Source organism: Equus caballus, chromosome 12 (genome assembly GCF_041296265.1).
Source record: "Equus caballus isolate H_3958 breed thoroughbred chromosome 12, TB-T2T, whole genome shotgun sequence".
NCBI lineage: Eukaryota > Metazoa > Chordata > Mammalia > Perissodactyla > Equidae > Equus > Equus caballus.
In genome coordinates, this window is record NC_091695.1 from 28,306,201 (window position 1) to 28,326,208 (window position 20,008).

Sequence of the window (20,008 nt, forward strand, 5' to 3'; positions counted from 1 at the left end):
CTGAAAGCTTCTGCACAGCAAAAGAGACAATCAAAACATGAGAAGACAACCTACAGAATGGGAGAAATTATTTGCAAATTATGTATCTGATAAGCTGTTAGTGTCCAAAACACATGAAGAACTGATAAACTCAATACCAAAAAACACACAATCCGATTTAAAAATGGGCATAGGAACTGAGTAGATATTTTTTTAAACAAGGCATTCAAATGGCCAATAGGTACATGAAAATGTGCTCAACATCACTAAGCATGAGAGAAATGCAATTCAAAACCACAGTGAGATATCACTTCACACCTGTTAGAATGGCTATCATCAAAAAGACAAAAGATAAGTGTTGGTGAGGATGGGGAGGAAAGAAAATCCTTGTGCACTGCTGCTGGAAATATACATTGGTACAACCACTGTGGAAAACAGTAGAGAGGTTCCTCAAAAGATTTAAAATAAGACTACCATATGAACCAGCAATACCATCTCTGGATATATACCAAAAGGAAATGAAATTAAGGTCTTGAAGAAGTATCAGCACTTCTATGTTCATTGCAGCATTATTCACAACATTCAAGATATGAAAGCAATCTCAGTGTCCATCAATGGATGGATGGATAAAGAAGGTGTGGTCAGTCACAAAAAATAGAAAGTCCTGCCATTTGCAACAACACAGATGGACCTTGAGGGCATTATGCTAAGTGAACTAAGTCAAACAAAGACAGATATTCTATGATCTCATATATATATGGAACCTAAAAATCTGATCTCATAGAAACAGAGTAGAATGAATGTAGGTTACCAGGTGTTGGGGACGTGGAGAAGTAAGGAGATGTTGGTTAAACTGTACAAATTCCCAGCTATAAGATGAATAAGTTTTGGATCTAATGTAAAGATGGTGATTATAGTTAACAATATGGTAACAATACTTGAAAGTTTAAAAGAGAGTATGTCTTAAATGATCTCACTACCAAAAAGAACGAGTAATTATGTGAGGTGATGAAAGTGTTTGCTAACACTAAGATGATAAGCATTTTGCAATTATAAATGTATCAAATCAACACATTATATGCCTTAAACACACTCAATGATATATGTCAATTAAATCTCAGTAAAGCTGGGTTGGGGGAGGAATTACCCATCTCAAACACATAACCTGCATCATGCACTTTTTAATCTGTGTAGGCTAGTTTACAGTACTAAAACAAAATGGAAAAGCAAGTAAATCCAAACCCATCAGCATTCTGCAAACAGTGGAAGTTCATTTTATATAAGATCCCATCATTCAATAAATTCAGGTAATCTTAAGTAACTATTATGATTTTGTAGACAGCTTTACTAACATACTTATCTAGATGTATCCAAATTGAGAGTTTCCATTTGAGTAGAGTGTTGGAAAAAAGGAAAAACGTGCATTCCCCAAACGTCATCTAAGTCTTGTTTTTCTACATGCAGAGACTTAGAGCAACATCATGAGACTATAATCATTCTGCATATAGTTAGAAACTAGACTGGTAGCAAAGGATTTGAGGTGCAGGTTTTTTTGAGATTTTTGACAATCCAAATGAAACTGATTTGTATATACTGTCCTCTGAGCCTTACAAGCAATGAAAACTGGACCCTTTTTCTCTCTCAGGTGCAGTATTTGGCATGTTTTAACAAAGTTCTTATTGAGCTATGGATAAACAGATAGATTTCTACTACTGCCTCTAAAGAATTTGGATATCAATCAAAATGTGTCCATCTGTGTATGCGTGAATGTGTGTTTACACATGTGAATGTTTCAGTAACTTCTTAATAACTCCCTTTGAAACTTCATCACCAACAACAGAATCAGGCACTGAATTCCACTTCCTTGTCCAATATTATTCCCTTTGCAATTCTCACATTAAGCCTGAGGCTGAGGGATTTGCACGTAAGATAGGGACACAGAGGAAGTTCTTGAAGATGTGATTCTTTGAATCTGCCCTTTCTTTCCTGAAAGGAGAATAAAGACACTAAGATATTTAGTCTTCCAAGAGGCTCTGCCTTCAGAAACAATATTTTCAAGAATTAACGTCACTAGTGTCACTAGTGTTTTATTCTGGTCTGTACCTGATGACATACAATTTGTAGTTGGAGTTTCAGGATCAAAGGTATTAGGTAAAGATGTTAAGATTTAGCTAAGGTTAAAGTTATCGATAGTGACATTGAGATGTTGTTATTGATTATACAAACTATGTATGAATAGTTTGACTTTGATATTTTCCAGGTATATTAAATGCTTCAGAGACAAGATGATCTTCTCAGTGACAGAAACAACAAAGGTGGGTGTTAACTATTGGAAGAGAGGTGATATGTTAAGAGGGATTCAGAAATGTGGTCCACTCAGTGTGAGAGAAGGCATCATTCATTTGCTGTGATCATTTGAGTTGCTTCTTGATGAGATAGTCTCAGACTAAGCTCCACATAAATTGGGTTTCCAGAACCCCTTTCTGAAAAATTCTTATCTTCAGACAGACTTTACCAAATTTTCTTTTCTTTGTTTTGTTTCTCTGAGAAAGATTATCACTGAGCTAACATCTGCTGCCAATCCTCCTCTCTTATGCTGAGGAAGATTGGCCCTGAGCTACTATCTGTGCCTGTCTTTCTCTATTTTTCCTATGTGGAATGCCTGCCACAGCATAGCTTGATGAGCAGTGCATAGGTGGGTGTCCAGGATCCGAACCAGTGAACCTGGGGCCACCAAAGCAGTGCATGCAAACTTAACCGCACGGCTATCAGGCGCACCCCAAAATATTCTTGTTATACAAAATGAGACCCTATATACATAAGATTGAAGAGGCAAACAAAACAATGTTTTTTCCATCCTATTTCTATCTTTTCCTTAACTTCAGTCAAACATAGATTCACACTATATTCCATCTGAAAAACAGGAATAACATTAATACTTTCTAAAGGATAGTGGTGAAAATTCAATGTCAACATTTCATAACTCTTCACACACAGTAAACACTCAAAAAATAGCAGCTTTTATTACTAATAGAAATCATTATATCTCTTAGCATAGTTCCTATCCCAACCAAATCAATCTCTACTTTTCTCTTGACATTTTACATTTTATCATGCATTATGTTCATCAATTTATACAAATCATTCACTTTCGCTAAGCTGCAAACACTTTGACAATGTGGTCCCATTTGTTCATATACATTTGAACATTGCAATAAATGTTGACTTGCTAAGTATAAGGTGGAATAAGTAATAATTATAAAATTTCCTAAGAATGGCCAATAACAGCTTATAAAAAATAGGTATTATTCTAAACATATCTACATCTCTCCCTCCTGTGTGAACCCTCCACTCTCTTAGCTTTGATCCACACAGAGAAAGAGGCAGAAGAGAGTGTGGTTGATAGAGTATGGATGACCTTTCAAAAGTGGGTCACTATCTTTATTCTCTCCCCCACACTCAAGCAAGGATCACAACAGTTACGTGAGATGAATAAGTTCTAGAGAATTGCTGTGCAGCACTGTGGCTATACTGTATTGGCACCCAAAAATTTGTTAAGAGGGTAGCTCTCATGTTTAAGTGTTATCACAATAAAAGAAATTAAAGATATTCTTTGATATTTGTATTTATATATTGTTTCAATGTGTTTCTTAAAAATAAATTTTAAATATTTAAAAATAATTAATAAAAAATCTGATTCATATAAGGTAATGACAAAGAAAAGCTACATATATGGACTAACAGGTGACAATTTTAAGAAATTCAACATAAAACAGCCAACAGTAAGGAAACTGACTCATGCCACAGCAACATTGCAGTAAGAAAGAGAATGATACTCTTTTTTTCTTTTTAGCAAGACAAGACCCTGTGGAAGTCAACAGAAAGTTCTCTAATATGAATATTAAACTTTCATACTATGAGTCTACAGTGGCTGGAACCTCATTGTACTTATCTTTCTGTTTATGATTCAGACATTTTGGACATTCGATATATTTGGATGGAAGAAAACAATAGCAAAATTTGAAAACTAAAATAAATTAAATAAAATGTTATGTAAACATCACTGCTGAACATAAAGTTTGTTCTTTTCAAAAATAGTTTTATAAGAACAGAATTATTGAATGACTTTACATGGGATAATTTGATTTGATCACCAAACCGACTGCAATCTTAAAAATTTAGACAAAACAACAAATCACAAACAGCGCAACCACGCGAGGAGCATTCTGAATTGTATTCTTAGTGCTTGCGAAGAAAACAAAATAAATAGCCAAGTCTTTTCAAATGAAGAAGCTTGAAACAAGAGAGAGAGAAAGAAGTTGACTCAATGGAGCTAAAAAACTGCATGAGGGTCAAAGAATTTATTTTCCTTGGCCTAACCCAGAATCAAGAACTGAACTGGGTCTTATTCCTTTTCCTGCTTTGGGTGTATGTGACAACTCTGCTGGGAAATCTCCTCATCACGGTCACGGTGACCTGTGAATCTCGCCTTCACACCCCCATATATTTTTTGCTCCAGAATTTGTCTATTGCCGACATCTGCTTTTCCTCCATCACAGCTCCCAAGGTTCTGGTGGACCTTCTGTCAGAGAGAAAGACCATCTCCTTCAATGGCTGCTTCACTCAGATGTTTTTCTTCCACCTCATTGGAGGGGTGGATGTATTTTCTTTGTCACTGATGGCCTTAGATCGGTATGTGGCCATCTCCAAGCCCCTGCACTACGTGACCATCATGAGTAAAGGCCGTTGCATTGGGTTAATAGTGGCCTCGTGGGTGGGGGGCTTTGTCCACTCCATCGTACAGATTGCCCTTTTGCTGCCCCTCCCCTTCTGTGGACCCAATGTTCTTGACACTTTCTACTGTGATGTTCCCCCTGTCCTCAAACTCATCTGTACTGACATTTTTATGCTTGAGCTGCTGATGATTTCCAATAATGGACTGGTCACTACACTGTGGTTTATCTTCCTGTTTGTGTCCTACACAGTCATCCTAATGATGCTGAGGTCTCAGGCAGGGGAGGGCAGGAGGAAGGCCATCTCCACCTGCACCTCACACATCACTGTGGTGACCCTGCACTTTGTGCCCTGCATCTATGTCTATGCCCGGCCCTTCACTGCCCTCCCCACGGATAAGCCCATCTCCATCACCTTTACTGTCATCTCCCCTCTGCTGAACCCCTTAATCTACACTCTGAGGAACCAGGAGATGAAGTCAGCCATGAGGAGACTGAAGAGAAGATTTCTGCCTTCTGACAAGGTATAGGCTGGTCTCTCACTCCTTCTCATCACCTTTGAATATGTTTGTCCATCAAATAAAATGTATTGACTAAAGGATTTCTAAATAGTTTTTATATTTCTACTAAGATACACATTATTTTCAAAGATTCTGGATCAGGCTGCAATAACAATGTAAAAAGATGGGTTCAATGTTCTAAAACGAAGTAGAGAAATCAAATTGTTAGCTGGAGAGGTGTTCATTGCTTTTGCAATAGGGCCTTGCAAGAAATAAAGGAATCAGAATTGAAATAAACTCAGACAATTTTATCATATTGCAATTATTGTGGGTTTTTTCCCCAGCTCCTTTGTGATATAATTGACAGATAAAAAAGGCATATGGTGAAGATGTACAACTTGAAATTTTGATATACATATAGATTGTGAAATGAACATTGAGGGGAAATGGGTTAAGGTGGGATATCTCTCTGTTATTTCTTACAACTGCATGGGAATCTCCAGTTGTCTAAATAAAAATACCAATAAGAAAAAGTAAAATATATATATGCTGAGACATTCCAAGTACATTACTTGTTCCCAGGAAGGGAGCTGAGACACATATTAGAAAATAATACAGGGGGCCGGCCCCGTGGCTGGGTGGTTAAGTTCATGCATTCCACATTAGTGGCACAGGGCTTTGCCATTTAGGATCCCAGGCATGGACCTAACACCACTCATCAAGCCATGCTGAGGTAGTGTCCCACATAGCAGAGCCAGAAAGACCTGCAACTAGAATATACAACTATGTCCTGGGGTGATTTGGGGAGAAGAAGAAAAAGAGAGAGAAGATTGGCAACAGATGTTAGCTCAGGTGCCAATCTTTAAAATAAAAAAAAGAAAGAGAGAAAGAAAATAATACAGATTGGGCATTGGATTCTATATGGTCTTTCATAAAGTAATCAAATCTTAAGGAAGTAAACACATTCAAATTAAGTTCCTCCTCTGATTCTATTATGCGATAAATTAAATAACTATTATCTGAAGATTTTTCCATCTAAAGCCCACAATCCAGTGATTGAGAGCAGGTGTCTTCAAGTTAGCACAGCTTGATTTAGAATACAGACCTCAAAAATTATGAGTTCTGTGACCTTGTGCAGGGTCCTTACCCTGACCTTCCTCTGAACCCCACGCCTGCTTGCCACCTCCACCACTTTCCCTCAGTGCCTTGGGCTTAGCTTGGGCACAGAACTCATGACCTTGTTTCCAATTCCCTGTCCTCCTTCTTCCTATCTCCCCCAGTAGAATTATGCTTTTATTGTATCCCCAGCATCTATCACAGCAAGCAAAACATAGAAAACACTCATAAAAATTGTTGAATTACAAAACTCAATGAATGAATATTGTCTCTAACTCCTTTCTGCTCCTCAAGTCATTGGAGAATATGGTTAAGAAAAAAATTGCTTCATGGTTATTATTCTCTCTTAATATGATGCCCTAAAAAATGACAGAAACCTATGAAGCTACATCAGACTATGCATATACATTCAAAAAAGTTGGCTTGAGGTGGAAAACATTATTCAACATATAAGCTTGGCTTTTATTGTTTACTTTTTATGCTATTTACAGCTGCTGGGAGTTGTGTTTTTTCCTCTCACGTCTTGAGGTAGATCCCAGATGTTAAAATCTTTGAAATTAGAAACATGTTCATGTCTCAGTACAAATCTCAGTCCAAAAACCAGACATGCAAAGGCCATGAGATGGTGATGTTCCCAGAGATCCAAGAAACAGCAAGGAGGCCTTTGTAAGTGGATGAGAAGAGGAGAGGTATAGTACTAAAGGTAAGAGATATTATAGGGCCATAGGACGACCATCTTTAGATGATTGTGAGGATTTTGACTTTCACATTAAACAAGATTGGATACATTTGGAGGGCTTGAAAGAGCAGAATAGTGATGCATGCTTTAACAGAATTGCAGGAGCTACTGTTATTAATAGACTGAAGAGGAGTGAGGACAAAAACAAGGAGATGAGGCAATAATCTCATGAAAGAAATAATGAAGACATGATTTAGGGTAGTAATTGTGGAGATGGTGAGTATTTTGAAAAACTTTGAAGGTCAAGCAAGTGGGATTTGCAGATGGATCCAGTGTGGGTACTCCGGTTGCGTGTGTATCCTGTGAGAACTGCATCACCCACTTTGTTCACCAGCTCTTTGAGAGCTCCCTCACTCTTGACTAAACAACCTCTTCAGGTCCAAGTGCTGCTTCCAAAACTTTGTGTCAAACTTCAGGAATCACCCTGCGTGCATGAAACTGCCTGAGGAAGTTGCTGAGAATCCTTAAGAATGGACATTTATTTCCCAGTACAAAAACCACTAAAAGGAAATGTCAGGAGTAATGTCGAATTCTGGCTAAACTGACCTAATAAAATTCTTGCCAAAGTCAGGTCAGGGTGATTAGACATCACTGGGGGATGGTGGAGGATGAGGAACCTGAACAGAGGGTGATAGGATATGGAGGATGGGGGATTTTGGCTAAACTGATGAAGCAGGATTTTTGTTAAAATTGGACAATGCAGAGACAAGGATGGGGTTCCAAAAGTCAAAGCCTAGTTGAAAAGTTCAGGGGAGCCTGAATATAGTCAAGGAGAAAATCTTTGTCACCATTAGAAAATTTAAGACACTAGACAAAAAGTGTGTTACTAAGCATATGTGCCTGAATCACAATCACTCCCACTGAAACCACCTCACTATCAGAAGAATTTTTCCACAATCGCATCCAACTATAGTCCCTGTGATAATTCTCACTCCAATCCTGGGATCAAGGAATTGGCAAATATGGTGTAGCACTGTCAGACGTTGTGAACAAACCAAGAAAATATTATCTTATGTCTGCCATTTCCCACATAAAGATAAAAGGGAAGCCACTGAAATCACTGGCTTTGAGAGGGGTATTTAACAGAATTTTGCGAAGTTGAATGATTCCCAAGATACGTGTGAACATTGTTTAAGATGTTGGAAGAGAAGGTTGGAGACTTTAGGTAAGAAATATAACTCTACATGGGTGTGAATGTCTGTGGGGTCTCAGTGTCTATGCATAAGTGTGAGAAAAGAAGAGTGAGAATAATTGAACTCTAGATGTAATTGTTAATATTCATAAATACATTCTGTCTAAAAACAATGTGATAAGTACACAAAGTGCTACATTCCAGGGTGAAACTTCAATGACAGAAAGCACAGCTAAGAAAGATGAACAAAGAGGATATTGTGAAATGAGAGTCATAGAAATGAGTTCACTTTGGAATTGACGAGAAAGCAACTCTTTTTCTGGAATCCCTTGAATTACACAAAGAAGAGATTTTTCTCAGGCTTATTTCCTGTAGATGGATCTCCTCAGACTGAATTCTACACATATATGTCTTATGTTAAATTAAAACTAGAGAGAAAATAAAATATGTCAAACCTTCAAAAAAAACTTGAAAGAATAGTGCAATGAACATCTACATACCTTTCCCTAGATTTACCAAAAAATAAAAATTTATAGCAATGATTTTCCTTCCTATGTCTTTCCATGCCTTCATATTTGTATCCTTTCTTTGCAGCCAAACTTCTGACTCGTGAGCAACTTTTATATATTCAAGTGGTCCCCTAAAGCCAGATCTCCCATTCTGTCCACTCCCACATGCCCCAAACATAAGTGTCACCTCCTCCATGCAGGGTTCTCTGAGCCTTTTGATGAGTTGTCTGTTTCTCACACATGGCTCATCTGTCTTTACACAGTCTCCATCTCTCCCATATTACTATTAGATTTCAGTTGTTTTTCCACTGGTTTGGATTATATTCTTTTGTCTTGCATAACATAGAACACTGTCAATTTTCTATAAATATTTACTAAATAATTAGATGGATTTAAAAAACAGCAGAAAGTATAAGATGTTGTCTGAATTACCAAAGGTAGCTTGTGAACATGGGACCCATTCCTTTCTGACAAAGAAGACTGACCTGGTGTCTGACGTACCATCTACCTTCTACCATTCTGTGTAGATCATAGTCTATTATTTACATGGCATCCCTCTGGAAGGTTTTCATAACTAGGATGGACCTCCTCAACATCTCTAGTAACTATATTGAATTGATGTTTTCTGGTGATCGATTCCTCTCTTTAAACTAGTCAGAATTGATGACTCACCTATCATTACGTCAACACACTCCATTTCTTGATGAACCTCCAGTGTTAATGCTACTCAACATAGTACTAATCATAACAGATAACCAGCAATGTGTGCTGAGACTCTCCATATGTTAATTCACCTAATCCTCATATAACTTCCCAGTGTGGTGGGTATTATTAAAACCCCCATTGTATAGATGAAGAAGCAGAGACTCCGTGAGGTCTCTCACTTACCCACACACAGTGACAAAACCAGGACTTGACCCCAGATGGCTCTCACTGCAGAGAACGACACTCAACTTCTCTGGTCTGCTAAGATGATGTCAGATAATAAGCCCAACCAAGCAAGCATTCTCTTTACTACCATACACTGTCACCACCCTCTTGGCCACTCTCATTGACACTGAAAGAAAAACACTTCAGATTTCTCCCAAGACAGTATGTTCTGATGAAGCTGTTTTAGAATCCATGTTCTACGAAATGAAAGGCTCCCATAATAGATTGTCAGTACATTTAAAGAAGCTGTGTGTCTGTGACACTTACTAACCTGGAGTTTTTCTTTAAGGTAACATAAGTATAAGCACACGTCATCGGTTAGACAACACTCTAAGTATTCTTGCTTTTGCCTAGATTAATTCATTTAGTCTTTACAAAAGTCACATGAAGGAGATGTTATTGTTTCCAAATACTGATGCAGAGCCTGAGGCCAAAGGGGTAAATTAACTTCTCCCGTAGCACAACCAGTCAGTGCCCAGCTAGGAGCTGAACAGGCTGTGTGATGCCAGAGGCTTCCAAGTTTCTCCCTGTATGCTATGATACCTCTTGGTAGCTTTTTAAATTTTCCATATTAAGTAGACTTGGGGGACAAAATTGCATTCAGACAAAAGAAAACTTGAAAGGAATGTGTACGAGGTGAAAATAAATATCTTCATTTGAACTGGGAAACACACCCAAAAAATGGGAGAAATGATTTTCACCTTCTATTTCTGATTATGGCAAGAAAAGGGAGATAGACTGCAAAGAAAGAAATTAAAATCCATTTCAAAGATTCAAGAAAAAGAAAGGCATTCAAAAGCAATAAGATTATATCTTAAGTATACACTTAACATTTTAAAAAACTGACAATATGTTTTCAAAACTGGTTGCGCTGTTGTACATTCCCACCAGAATTCCATTCCTCTACATTTTTCTTGATTCTTGATATATGCCTTTTTTATTTTAGCCATTCTAATTGATGTGTACTTTTATCTCACTATGGTTTTAATTTACATTTCCCCAGTGAGAAATGATGTTGAGTATCTTTTCTTGTACTTACATGCTATCTCTGTATCTTCTAGTTGAGATGTCTGTTGAAACCTTTTCTTCATTTTTTTAAATTCATTTGTTTTCTTTCTTATTGAATTTTAAGACTTGCATCCATTGTACTCCTAGGTACTTACCCAAGAGAAATGAAAACTTATGTCCACACGAAGACCTGTATATGAATATTCATAGCAGCTTTACGTGTAATAGTCAAAAACCAAAAACAACCCCAAATGTCCATCAGCATGTGAAAGAATAACAAAATGTGGCACACCCATACAATAAAAAAGAACAAAATATTGGTAGACCCAAAAGTATGGATGAATTCTATGAGTGAAACAAGCCAGACAAAAAAGGAGAACACATTGTAGGATTCCATTTGTAGAAAATGCAAATGAATGGATAGTGATAGAAAGAAGATCAGTGGTTGCCTGTAGAAGGATGGGAAGAGTGGACATATTACAAAGGGCCACAAGGACACTTTTGGGATGACACAAATGTTAACTATCTTAAATATAGTGATGATGTCATGGGTATATGCTTATATCAAAACATATCAAAGTGTATACTTCAAATACTTGAGTCTATTGAATGTCAATGATAGTACAATAAAAAAATAACTTTTAAAAATAAATTTGAATAATGAACAGAAGAGAAGCTCTAAGTTATCACTTTTCTTTTCATAGCTGAAAAGCTCTTCAACACCAGGGTGGTTTGATACCTAAAGTAGTTTAAGGTAAAGACAGAAACAAAGTAATCCCCTTAAGGAAGAATAGAGCAACAGAGAAGAATTCTTAGGGCTTTAAAATTTTCTAATTTTTCATAGCATTACATCTGAGTTTTAAAAAGGGAAGAGTGCTTCTGTTGAATTCAGTCCAAAGACAACCATTTTGCAAATAGGAGCTCTTAAACTATTTAAATGGAGATTTCAGTCTGGAAAAAAACCCAACGCTCTTGTGGAACCTCAAAGAACCCCAGTCATACCAAATAGGCACTTTCTTATCCACACACCAAACTGCATCCATTTTTATATCCCTCCTTCCACAATAGTCCATCTCTGAATAGTTAACATCCACTTGTTCATCTTGGATACTTAGAACGTATATGCTGAGAAAACTATTTTTATGCATTTTCTAAAATACTTATAATTTACAGAAGAAATAATGATTAAATGCATGCTCGTGTAGGGGATGTCATTTTGGACACATCAACTATAATCTCGGAACAACTCTTCATGTGCTGATAACACCTCGCCAGTATTCAGACCTAACACCTGACTCTGTAAACCTGAATATATTAAGGGAGTGTAAACCCTTTCTGAAATAACACTTTTAATTTTTTTCCAAGCTACATAAAGAAGAAATGTGATTCAATGGAGTTGGGAAATGGCTCTAGGTTAAAAAATATATATTTCTAGGACTTAGTCCAAAGACCTGAGCTTGGTATGATTTCTCTTTTTATGTTTTGTGTATCATACAACTTTGCTGGGAAACTTCCTCAACACAGCTACTGTGACTTGTGAGTCTTTCCTTCATGCCCCCATGTATTTCCTTCTCCACAATCTAACCATTCTTTACATCTTCTTCACCTCCATCACTGCTCTAAAGGTCCTAGTAAATCAGCTATCAAACATAAAGACCATATCCTATACACACAGCATGACACAGTTGTTTTTCTTCCACCTCCTCAGTGGAGCAGACATTTTTTCTTTGTCAGTGATGGTGTTTGACCACCAGATAGCCATCTCCCATCTCCTGCACTATGTGACCACCATGAGTAGGGGGTGATGCACTGCCCTCATTGTGGCATCCTGGGTGAAGAGTTTTATACATTCCATCATGCAGATTTCCCTGTTGCTGCCTCTACTTTTCTGTGGACCCAAACGTCTTGACACTTTTTACTGCAATGTCCCCAGGTCCTCAAACTGGTCTGTACAGACACCTTTGCACTTGAGCTCCTGATGATTTCCAACAATGGCTTAGTCACTACCCTGGGATTTGTCTACCTGCTTGTGTCCTACACAGTCATCCTAATGATACTCATGTCTTATGCAGGGGAGGGCAGGAGGAAAGCCTTATTCACCTGCGCCTCACACATCACTGTGGTAACACTGTATTTTGTGCCCTGCATCTACGTCTATTCCTGGCCCTTCACGGCCCTCCCACAGATAAGGCCATCTCTGTCATGTTCACTGGCATTTCCTCTCTGCTGGGCCCCTTGATCTACACACTAAGGAACCAGGAAATGGAGTCAGCAATGAAGAGACTGAAGAGAAGACTCAAGCCTTCTGTGAAAGAATAGGAGTCTCCAACCTCTTCATCACCAAGGACTCCTTTCATTATTCTTCACATAGAGTCATACTTATATACTCAAATATATTGTCAATAAGCCAAATACTCTTACTAGGTAATGATTTATTTTTCTAGTTAATAGGTAGCTGGTAACTCAAGCTTCTGGTAAGCATGAAGTAACTAGCGTTATAGGATTGAACTGATTGATGTATTTCCATTTAAAGAGCAAAGGAACAGTGTGTCAATGATGACAACAATATGGCAAGTGAAGAGAATGATTGAATTCAATTCTTTTTTTCAAGAGGTAAGTAAATAGAAACCTAGAAATAGAATGATTTGCTCAAGATTTCATATCAACTTAATTACAGAGATAACTCTTCAGATACCCAATTGATTGCTCTTCTACCATTTGAATGTAACTTTTTATGTTACTGGGCCTGTCTATGCCAAACTGCAATCCTGTTCTAGAAAGATCTCGTGATCAGTGCATCTGAAGTACACACATATAGGGACACATTTCCCATCACAGTTTAAGACATTTTTTCTGCTTAGTTAAACTCCAAAAGAGTTTGTGACCTTGAGGACCTCAAAGGTACATAATAGTTATCCATCTGGATTCCTATCAGGAATTACTAAGCTTTGAAAGATTTCACAAAATGGCCTAAAAGGACTGATCTGATGTAGAATTAGATGTGCCAGAGTCACATTCTTGTGATAAGTTTAGACAAAGGCAGAATCTCAGGGATGCTACACAAAGAGTAAGCCATTCTCATTATTCAAGAACTGATTTTCCTGTTGCAGATTTACCAGAGCTAATCTGAGATTGACTTCATAATTGAGGATTAACATTCTTCCCACTTCCCATTTCCCAATTCCCAAAGAGACAGAGGAAAATTTGAAGAGGATAAAACTTTAATGAGTCTATTTTTCAGCCTGTTGGTTTTTGTGAACAGGAAGTACTGGCTAGTGTTTTTGTCTGGGAAAACTTGGTAAAAGTAAAGCATTATAGCTGAAAGCTCTAACTTCAGAGTCATGCATACCTGGGTCTGAATCCCATCTCTGCCATCCACCAGTGGTTGGATGTGGAGCAAGTTATTTTATCTCTTAACAGGTCACAGTTCACCTATACAAAGATACTTATAATATCCATCTCATGGTCTTGTTGTGAAGGTTAAAGTGTGATGGTATATGTGAAACATACAATGACTGGAAATTGTAAATGCTCAGGGAAAAATTAATGTCATTTTGATATCATCTGTATTGCTCTGCCTAACACTCATGCTTCCCTTCATTGACCTCTTATATTCTCCTCCTATATGGCCCATACTCCTCATTATTGGGAAAGAAACTGATGGGGTAGAAAACATGAGAATGAACATTGAATTCAAAGCAGCTTTCATCCTAGAATTTCTAGCTTTCTGTAATTAAAATATGACAATAAGTTTGCTTGTTGTTTTGACAACTTAAAGAGTTATCCTGGCTCGGTGATATCAACAACATGGTAGAGTGAGTTATTCTCTCTCCCTCTTTTGAACTATAACTAAATAGACATTCAATGACCAATGGAGGAAGCCCACACATCACAACAGGAGGCCTGAGAGACACTCGGAGCTATACATCTGAGGGTGGATGGACCGGCCCCCTGGGAAGTGGCAGAGATAGGTGAGCACATGCTGCTCTCCACCAGTAGCCCTATGCACACACATGAATACTTTCCAACCTGGTGCAAACACTTGGAAATTGGGAACATGCAGCAGGGCAACTGTAAGAAGAGGAGGTGGTAACCCTTATCCCGCACTAGTGGTCACTATCCCAGTGGAGAGAGGAAGCCCACCACACCCTTGTGTTGTAAAGGAGCAACCATAGCTGGGGTTCCAGCAAGGAAGCCCTGCCCACCAAGCACAGTGGCCTGTGGACTGTGGATAATAAACAGGGACCTCAACAGATTCCCGCACTGGGGCAAACACTTCCCAGGCACACGGAATGCTCACAGTGCAACTGCGCTCCCACAGAGCAAACTGGTAAGGGCTACTGTGGGAATAAGAGTGGCACCTTTGAACCCACAGGCGCTCACTTTCCTGGCAGGGAATGGGAGCCCATCGTGTCCCAGTGCTGTCAAAGAATAACCATAGCTCAGGTCCCACAGAGGAAGCCCTGCTCACCAAGCACAGTGGCCCCATATATTGTAGAGTGTAAACAGGGACCTCAGCAGATTTCCATGCTGGAGCAAACACTTTCTAGGTGTGTGCTAATGCTCACAGTGCAGCTGTGCTCCCAAAGAAGGAATGGGTCTGGGCAGCTGCAGGAATAAGCACAGGAGCTTTGAGCTCACTGGTGATAACTTTCTGGTGGGGAGGGGGAGCTCAGAGCACCCCCTAAGCTCCAAAGAGTGGCACTGGCCTAACAAGGAAGCCCTCCTGACAAGGACAGCCCACATCAGTGCCTGAATGCATCCCAAGCTGGGGCAAGCACCCATATTACCCCCACAGCTTCCAGCAGATTGGGTGGGGCCAGAAATACTGCTCCTTCTCCCCCCTAGTGGTAACAGGGTGAATCAGCATCCTAAGAATACCACAAAGGATTAGTTCATCAAATACCATGAGAAACTGCAGCAAAAATTCAGACCAGAAGGAAAATGACAATTCTCAACAAACTAACACTGAAGACACAGAAATATACAACCTAAATGACAGAAAATTCAAAATAGCCATCATAAGGAAACTCAATGACTTGCAACATAACACAGAAAGACAATTCAAGGAGCTCAGCAATAAAATGAATCTCTTCACCAAAGAGATTGAAACTGAGAAAAAAATCAAGCAGAAATTCTGGATGTGAAAAACACAACTAATGAAATAAATAATAATCTAGAATCATTGAGAAACAGAATTAATCTTATGGAGGAAAGAATTATCCTTCTTGAGGATAAAAGTGTAGAAATTCTACAGGTCACCACCTGTAGAGGTGACAGAACTAAGATTTTTAAAAAATGGAGGAATTCTTCAAGAACTATCCAACTCAATTAGGAAAAGCAACACAAAGACTATACATATCCCAGACAGCAAAGAGAAGGAGAAAGGAGCAGAGAGCTTGTTCAAAGAAATAATTGCTGAGAACTTCCCAAACATGAGGAAGGTTTCAGATTTACAGATAAATGAAGTTAATCAAATGCCCAAATTTATGAACCCTAAAAGACCCTCTCCAAGGCATATAATAGTAAAAATGGCAAAAGTTTGGGATAAGTAAAGAATATTAGTAGCAGCAAAGCAGAAGAAAATAACTTACAAAGCAAACCCTATCAGACTTTCAGTGGATTTCTCAGCAGAAACCTACAAGCTAGGAGAGAATGGAATGATATAGTCAAAATACTGAAAGACAAAAACTTTCAGCCAAGAATACTCTATCCAGTGAAACTTTCCTTCAGGTACAATGGAGAAATAAGCTTTCCTAGATAAACAAAATCTGAGGGAGTACATTGCTGCAAGACTTCCCCTACAAGAAATAATTAAAGATTCCTTCACACTTGCAACAAAAAGGTAAAGGTCTACAAATCTCTGATCAAGGAGATAGACAGACATGACCAGAAACTTGCAGCTCTCTACTATAACAAGTAGGCAAAGGCTCAACTACAACTTAAAAGAGAAAGGGAAAGAAAGGATCAAAAGTAACAATAAACACTTCAACTTAACCACAAACTCACAAAATTAAAAAGAGAACAATGTGTAACAGCAATTACTCAGAAAGGGAGAGGAAAGGGAAGGAACCTACTTATGGTAATGGAGATAAGAGGCTATAAGAAAATGGACTATCTCATCTCCAATATCTTTCATACAATCCTCACAATACCACTAAACAAAAGATCAGTGCACAGCCGCAACTCACAAACTGAGAAATCCCTCTCAGAAAACCAACAAAATGAAACAGCACTCAGAAATACAAAGGAAAAGAAACAGTGGGAACATAGAACAACCAGAAAACAAGAGATAAAATGGCAGCATTAAGCCCTCATATAACAATAATCTCTCTAAATGTAAATGGACTGAACTCTCCAATAAAAAGACACAGAGTAGCTGGATGGATTAAAAAATAAGACTCAACAATATGCTGCCTCCAGGAAACACACCTCAGCTACAAAGACAAACATAGGCTTAGTGTGAAGGGATAGAAGAAAATACTCCAAGCTAAGGGCCAACAAAAGAAAGCAGGTGTTGCCATACATTTATCAGACAAAGCAGACTCCAAGTTAAAAAGACAATGAGAGACAAAGAGGGGCAGTATTTAATGATAAAAGGGACATTTCACCAGAGGACATAACACTTATTAATATACATGCATCTAACATGGGGTACCAAAGTACATAAAGCAATTATTAACAGACGTAAAGGGAGAAATTAACAGCAACACAATAATAGTAGGGGACCTCAACACTCCACTTAATTCAATGGACAGATTATCCAGACAAAAGTCAACAAGGAAATAGTAGATTTAAATGAAACACTTGGACAGATGAACTTAATAGACATATATAGAGCATCCCATCCAAAACCAGCAAAATATACATTCTTATCAAGTGCCCATGGAACATTCTCAAAGATAGACCATATGTTGTGTAACAAAACAAGCCTCAATAAACTCAAGAAGATTGAAATCATCCCAACCATCTTCTCTCACCACAATGCTAGGAAGCTAGAAATCAACCACAAGAACAAAACTGGGAAAGTCAGAAATATGTGGAGATTAAACAACATGCTTTTGAACAACCATTGGATCATTGAAGAAATCAAAGAGTAAATTTTAAAAAACCTGGAGACAAAGGAAAATGGAAACACAGTACACCAACTATTATAGGATGCAGCAAAAGCAGTCATAGGAGGGAAATTCATAGCAATACAGGCCTACCTCAACAATCAAGAAAAGTCTCAAATAAGCAATCTTCAAATGCATCTAACAGAGCTAGAAAAAGAAGAACAGACAAAGCCCAAAGTCAGCATAAGGAGGGAAATAATAAAAATAAGAGTAGAAATAAATGAAATAGAGACTTAAAAAACAGTAAAAAGGATCAATGGAACTATGAGCTGGTTCTTTGAGAAGATAAACAAAATTGACAAACAGTTAGCCAGACTCACCAAGAAAAAAAGAGATGCAGCTCAAATAAATAAAATTAGAAATGAAAGGGAGAAATTACAACAGATATTGCAGACATACAAAGGATTATAAGATAATACTATGAAAAACTATATGCCTGCAAATTCGATAACCTGGAAAAAATGAATGAACTCCTAGACTCATGCAACCTCCCAAAACTGAATCAAGAAGAAATACAGAATCTGAATAGACAAATAACAAGTACAGAGATTGAAACAGTAATCAAAAACCTCCTAAAAAACAAAAGTCCAGGACCAGATGGCTTCTATGGATAATTCTACAAACATTCAAAGAAGATTTAGTACTTATTCTTCTCAAACTATTCCGAAAAAGTGAAGAAGACGGAACATTTCCTAACCCATCCTATGAGACCAACATTACCCTGATAGCAAAACCAGAAAAGGACAACATAAAGAAGGAAACTACAGGCCAATATCACTGATGAACATTGATGCAAAAATCCTCAACAAAATATTGGTAAACCAAATACAGCAATACATTAAAAGAATCATACACAATGATCAAGAAGGATTCATTCCAGGGATGCAAGGTGGTTCAACACCTGCAAATCAATCAATGTGATACAAGACATTAACAAAATGAGGAATAAAAATCACATGATTATTTCAATAGATGTAGAGAAAGCATTTGACCAAATTCAACATCCACTTATGATAAAAACTCTCAATAAGATGGGCATTGAAGAAAAGTACCACAACATAATAAAGGCCATATATGACAAACCCACAGCCAACATCATATTTAATGGTGAAAAACTGAAAGTCATCCCTCTAAGAACAGGAACCAGACAAGGATGCCCACTGTTACCACTCTTATTTAACATAGTGTTGGAAGTCTTAGCCAGAGCAATCAAGCAAGAAAAAGAAATAAAAAGGATCCATATTGGAAACAAAGAAGTGAAACTGTCACTCTTTGCAGGCATGATTTTATATCTAGAAAATCCTAAAGAATCCACTAAAAAACTTTTAGAAATAATAAATGAATACAGTCAAGTCACAGGATACAAAATGAACATACAAAAATCAGTTGTGCTTGTATACACTAACAATGAAGTAGCATAAAAAGAAATTAAAAATACAATCCCATTTACAATTGCAACAAAAAGAATAAAATACCTAGGAATAAACTTAATCAAAGAGGTGAAAGATCTGTACACCCAAAACTATAAAACATTGTTGAAAGAAATTGAAGAAGACGCAAAGAAATGGAAAGATATTCCGTGCTCTTGGATTGGAAGATTTAAGGTAGTTAAAATGTCCATCCTTCCTAAAGCAATCTGTAGATTCAACACAATCCCTACCAAAGTTCCAACAACATTTTTCACAGTAATAGAACAAAGAATCCTAAAATTTATATTTAACAACAAAAGACCTCAAACAGCCAAAGTATTCCCGAGAAAAAAGAACAAAGCTAGAGGTATCACACTTCCTGATTTCAAAATATACTACAAAGCCATAATAACCAAAACAGCATGGTACTGGCACAAAAACTGACACACAGATCAATGGAACAGAATCTGGAGTCCAGAAATAAACCTACACATTTATGGACAGCTAATATTTGACAAGGGAGCCAAAGAGCATACAATGGAGAAGGGAGAGTCTCTTCAATAAATGGTGTTGGGAAAACTGGACAGCTACATGGAAAAGAATGAAAGTAGACCATTATCTTGCACCATACTTCAAAAGTAACTCCAAAGGGATTAAATATTTGAATGTAAGAACTGAAACCATATAAATCCTAGAAGAAAATATAGTCAGTATATTCTTTGAAATTGGTCTTAGCCACAGCTTTTCAAATACCATGTCTACTTAGGTAAGGGAAACAAAATAAAAAGCTAACAAATGGGACTACATCAAACTAAAAAGCTTCTACAAAGCAAAAGAA

General features: G+C 37.6%; 1 protein-coding gene and 1 pseudogene across 1 annotated transcript; both read left to right on the forward strand.

The window, feature by feature from the left end:
- Nucleotides 1-4,306: 4,306 nt before the first annotated feature.
- LOC138916471 (olfactory receptor 4D10-like) lies at nt 4,307-5,242 on the forward strand. Its single transcript, XM_070229117.1, has one exon. It carries the CDS (start codon nt 4,307-4,309, stop codon nt 5,240-5,242), a length of 936 nt encoding a protein of 311 aa, XP_070085218.1.
- Nucleotides 12,068-12,935, forward strand: OR4D51P (olfactory receptor family 4 subfamily D member 51, pseudogene; annotated as a pseudogene).

Excerpts from the sequence above, each read along its gene's own strand:
- LOC138916471 (XM_070229117.1), top strand. The coding sequence starts at position 4,307 with ATGGAGCTAAAAAACTGCATGAGGGTCAAAGAATTTATTTTCCTTGGC.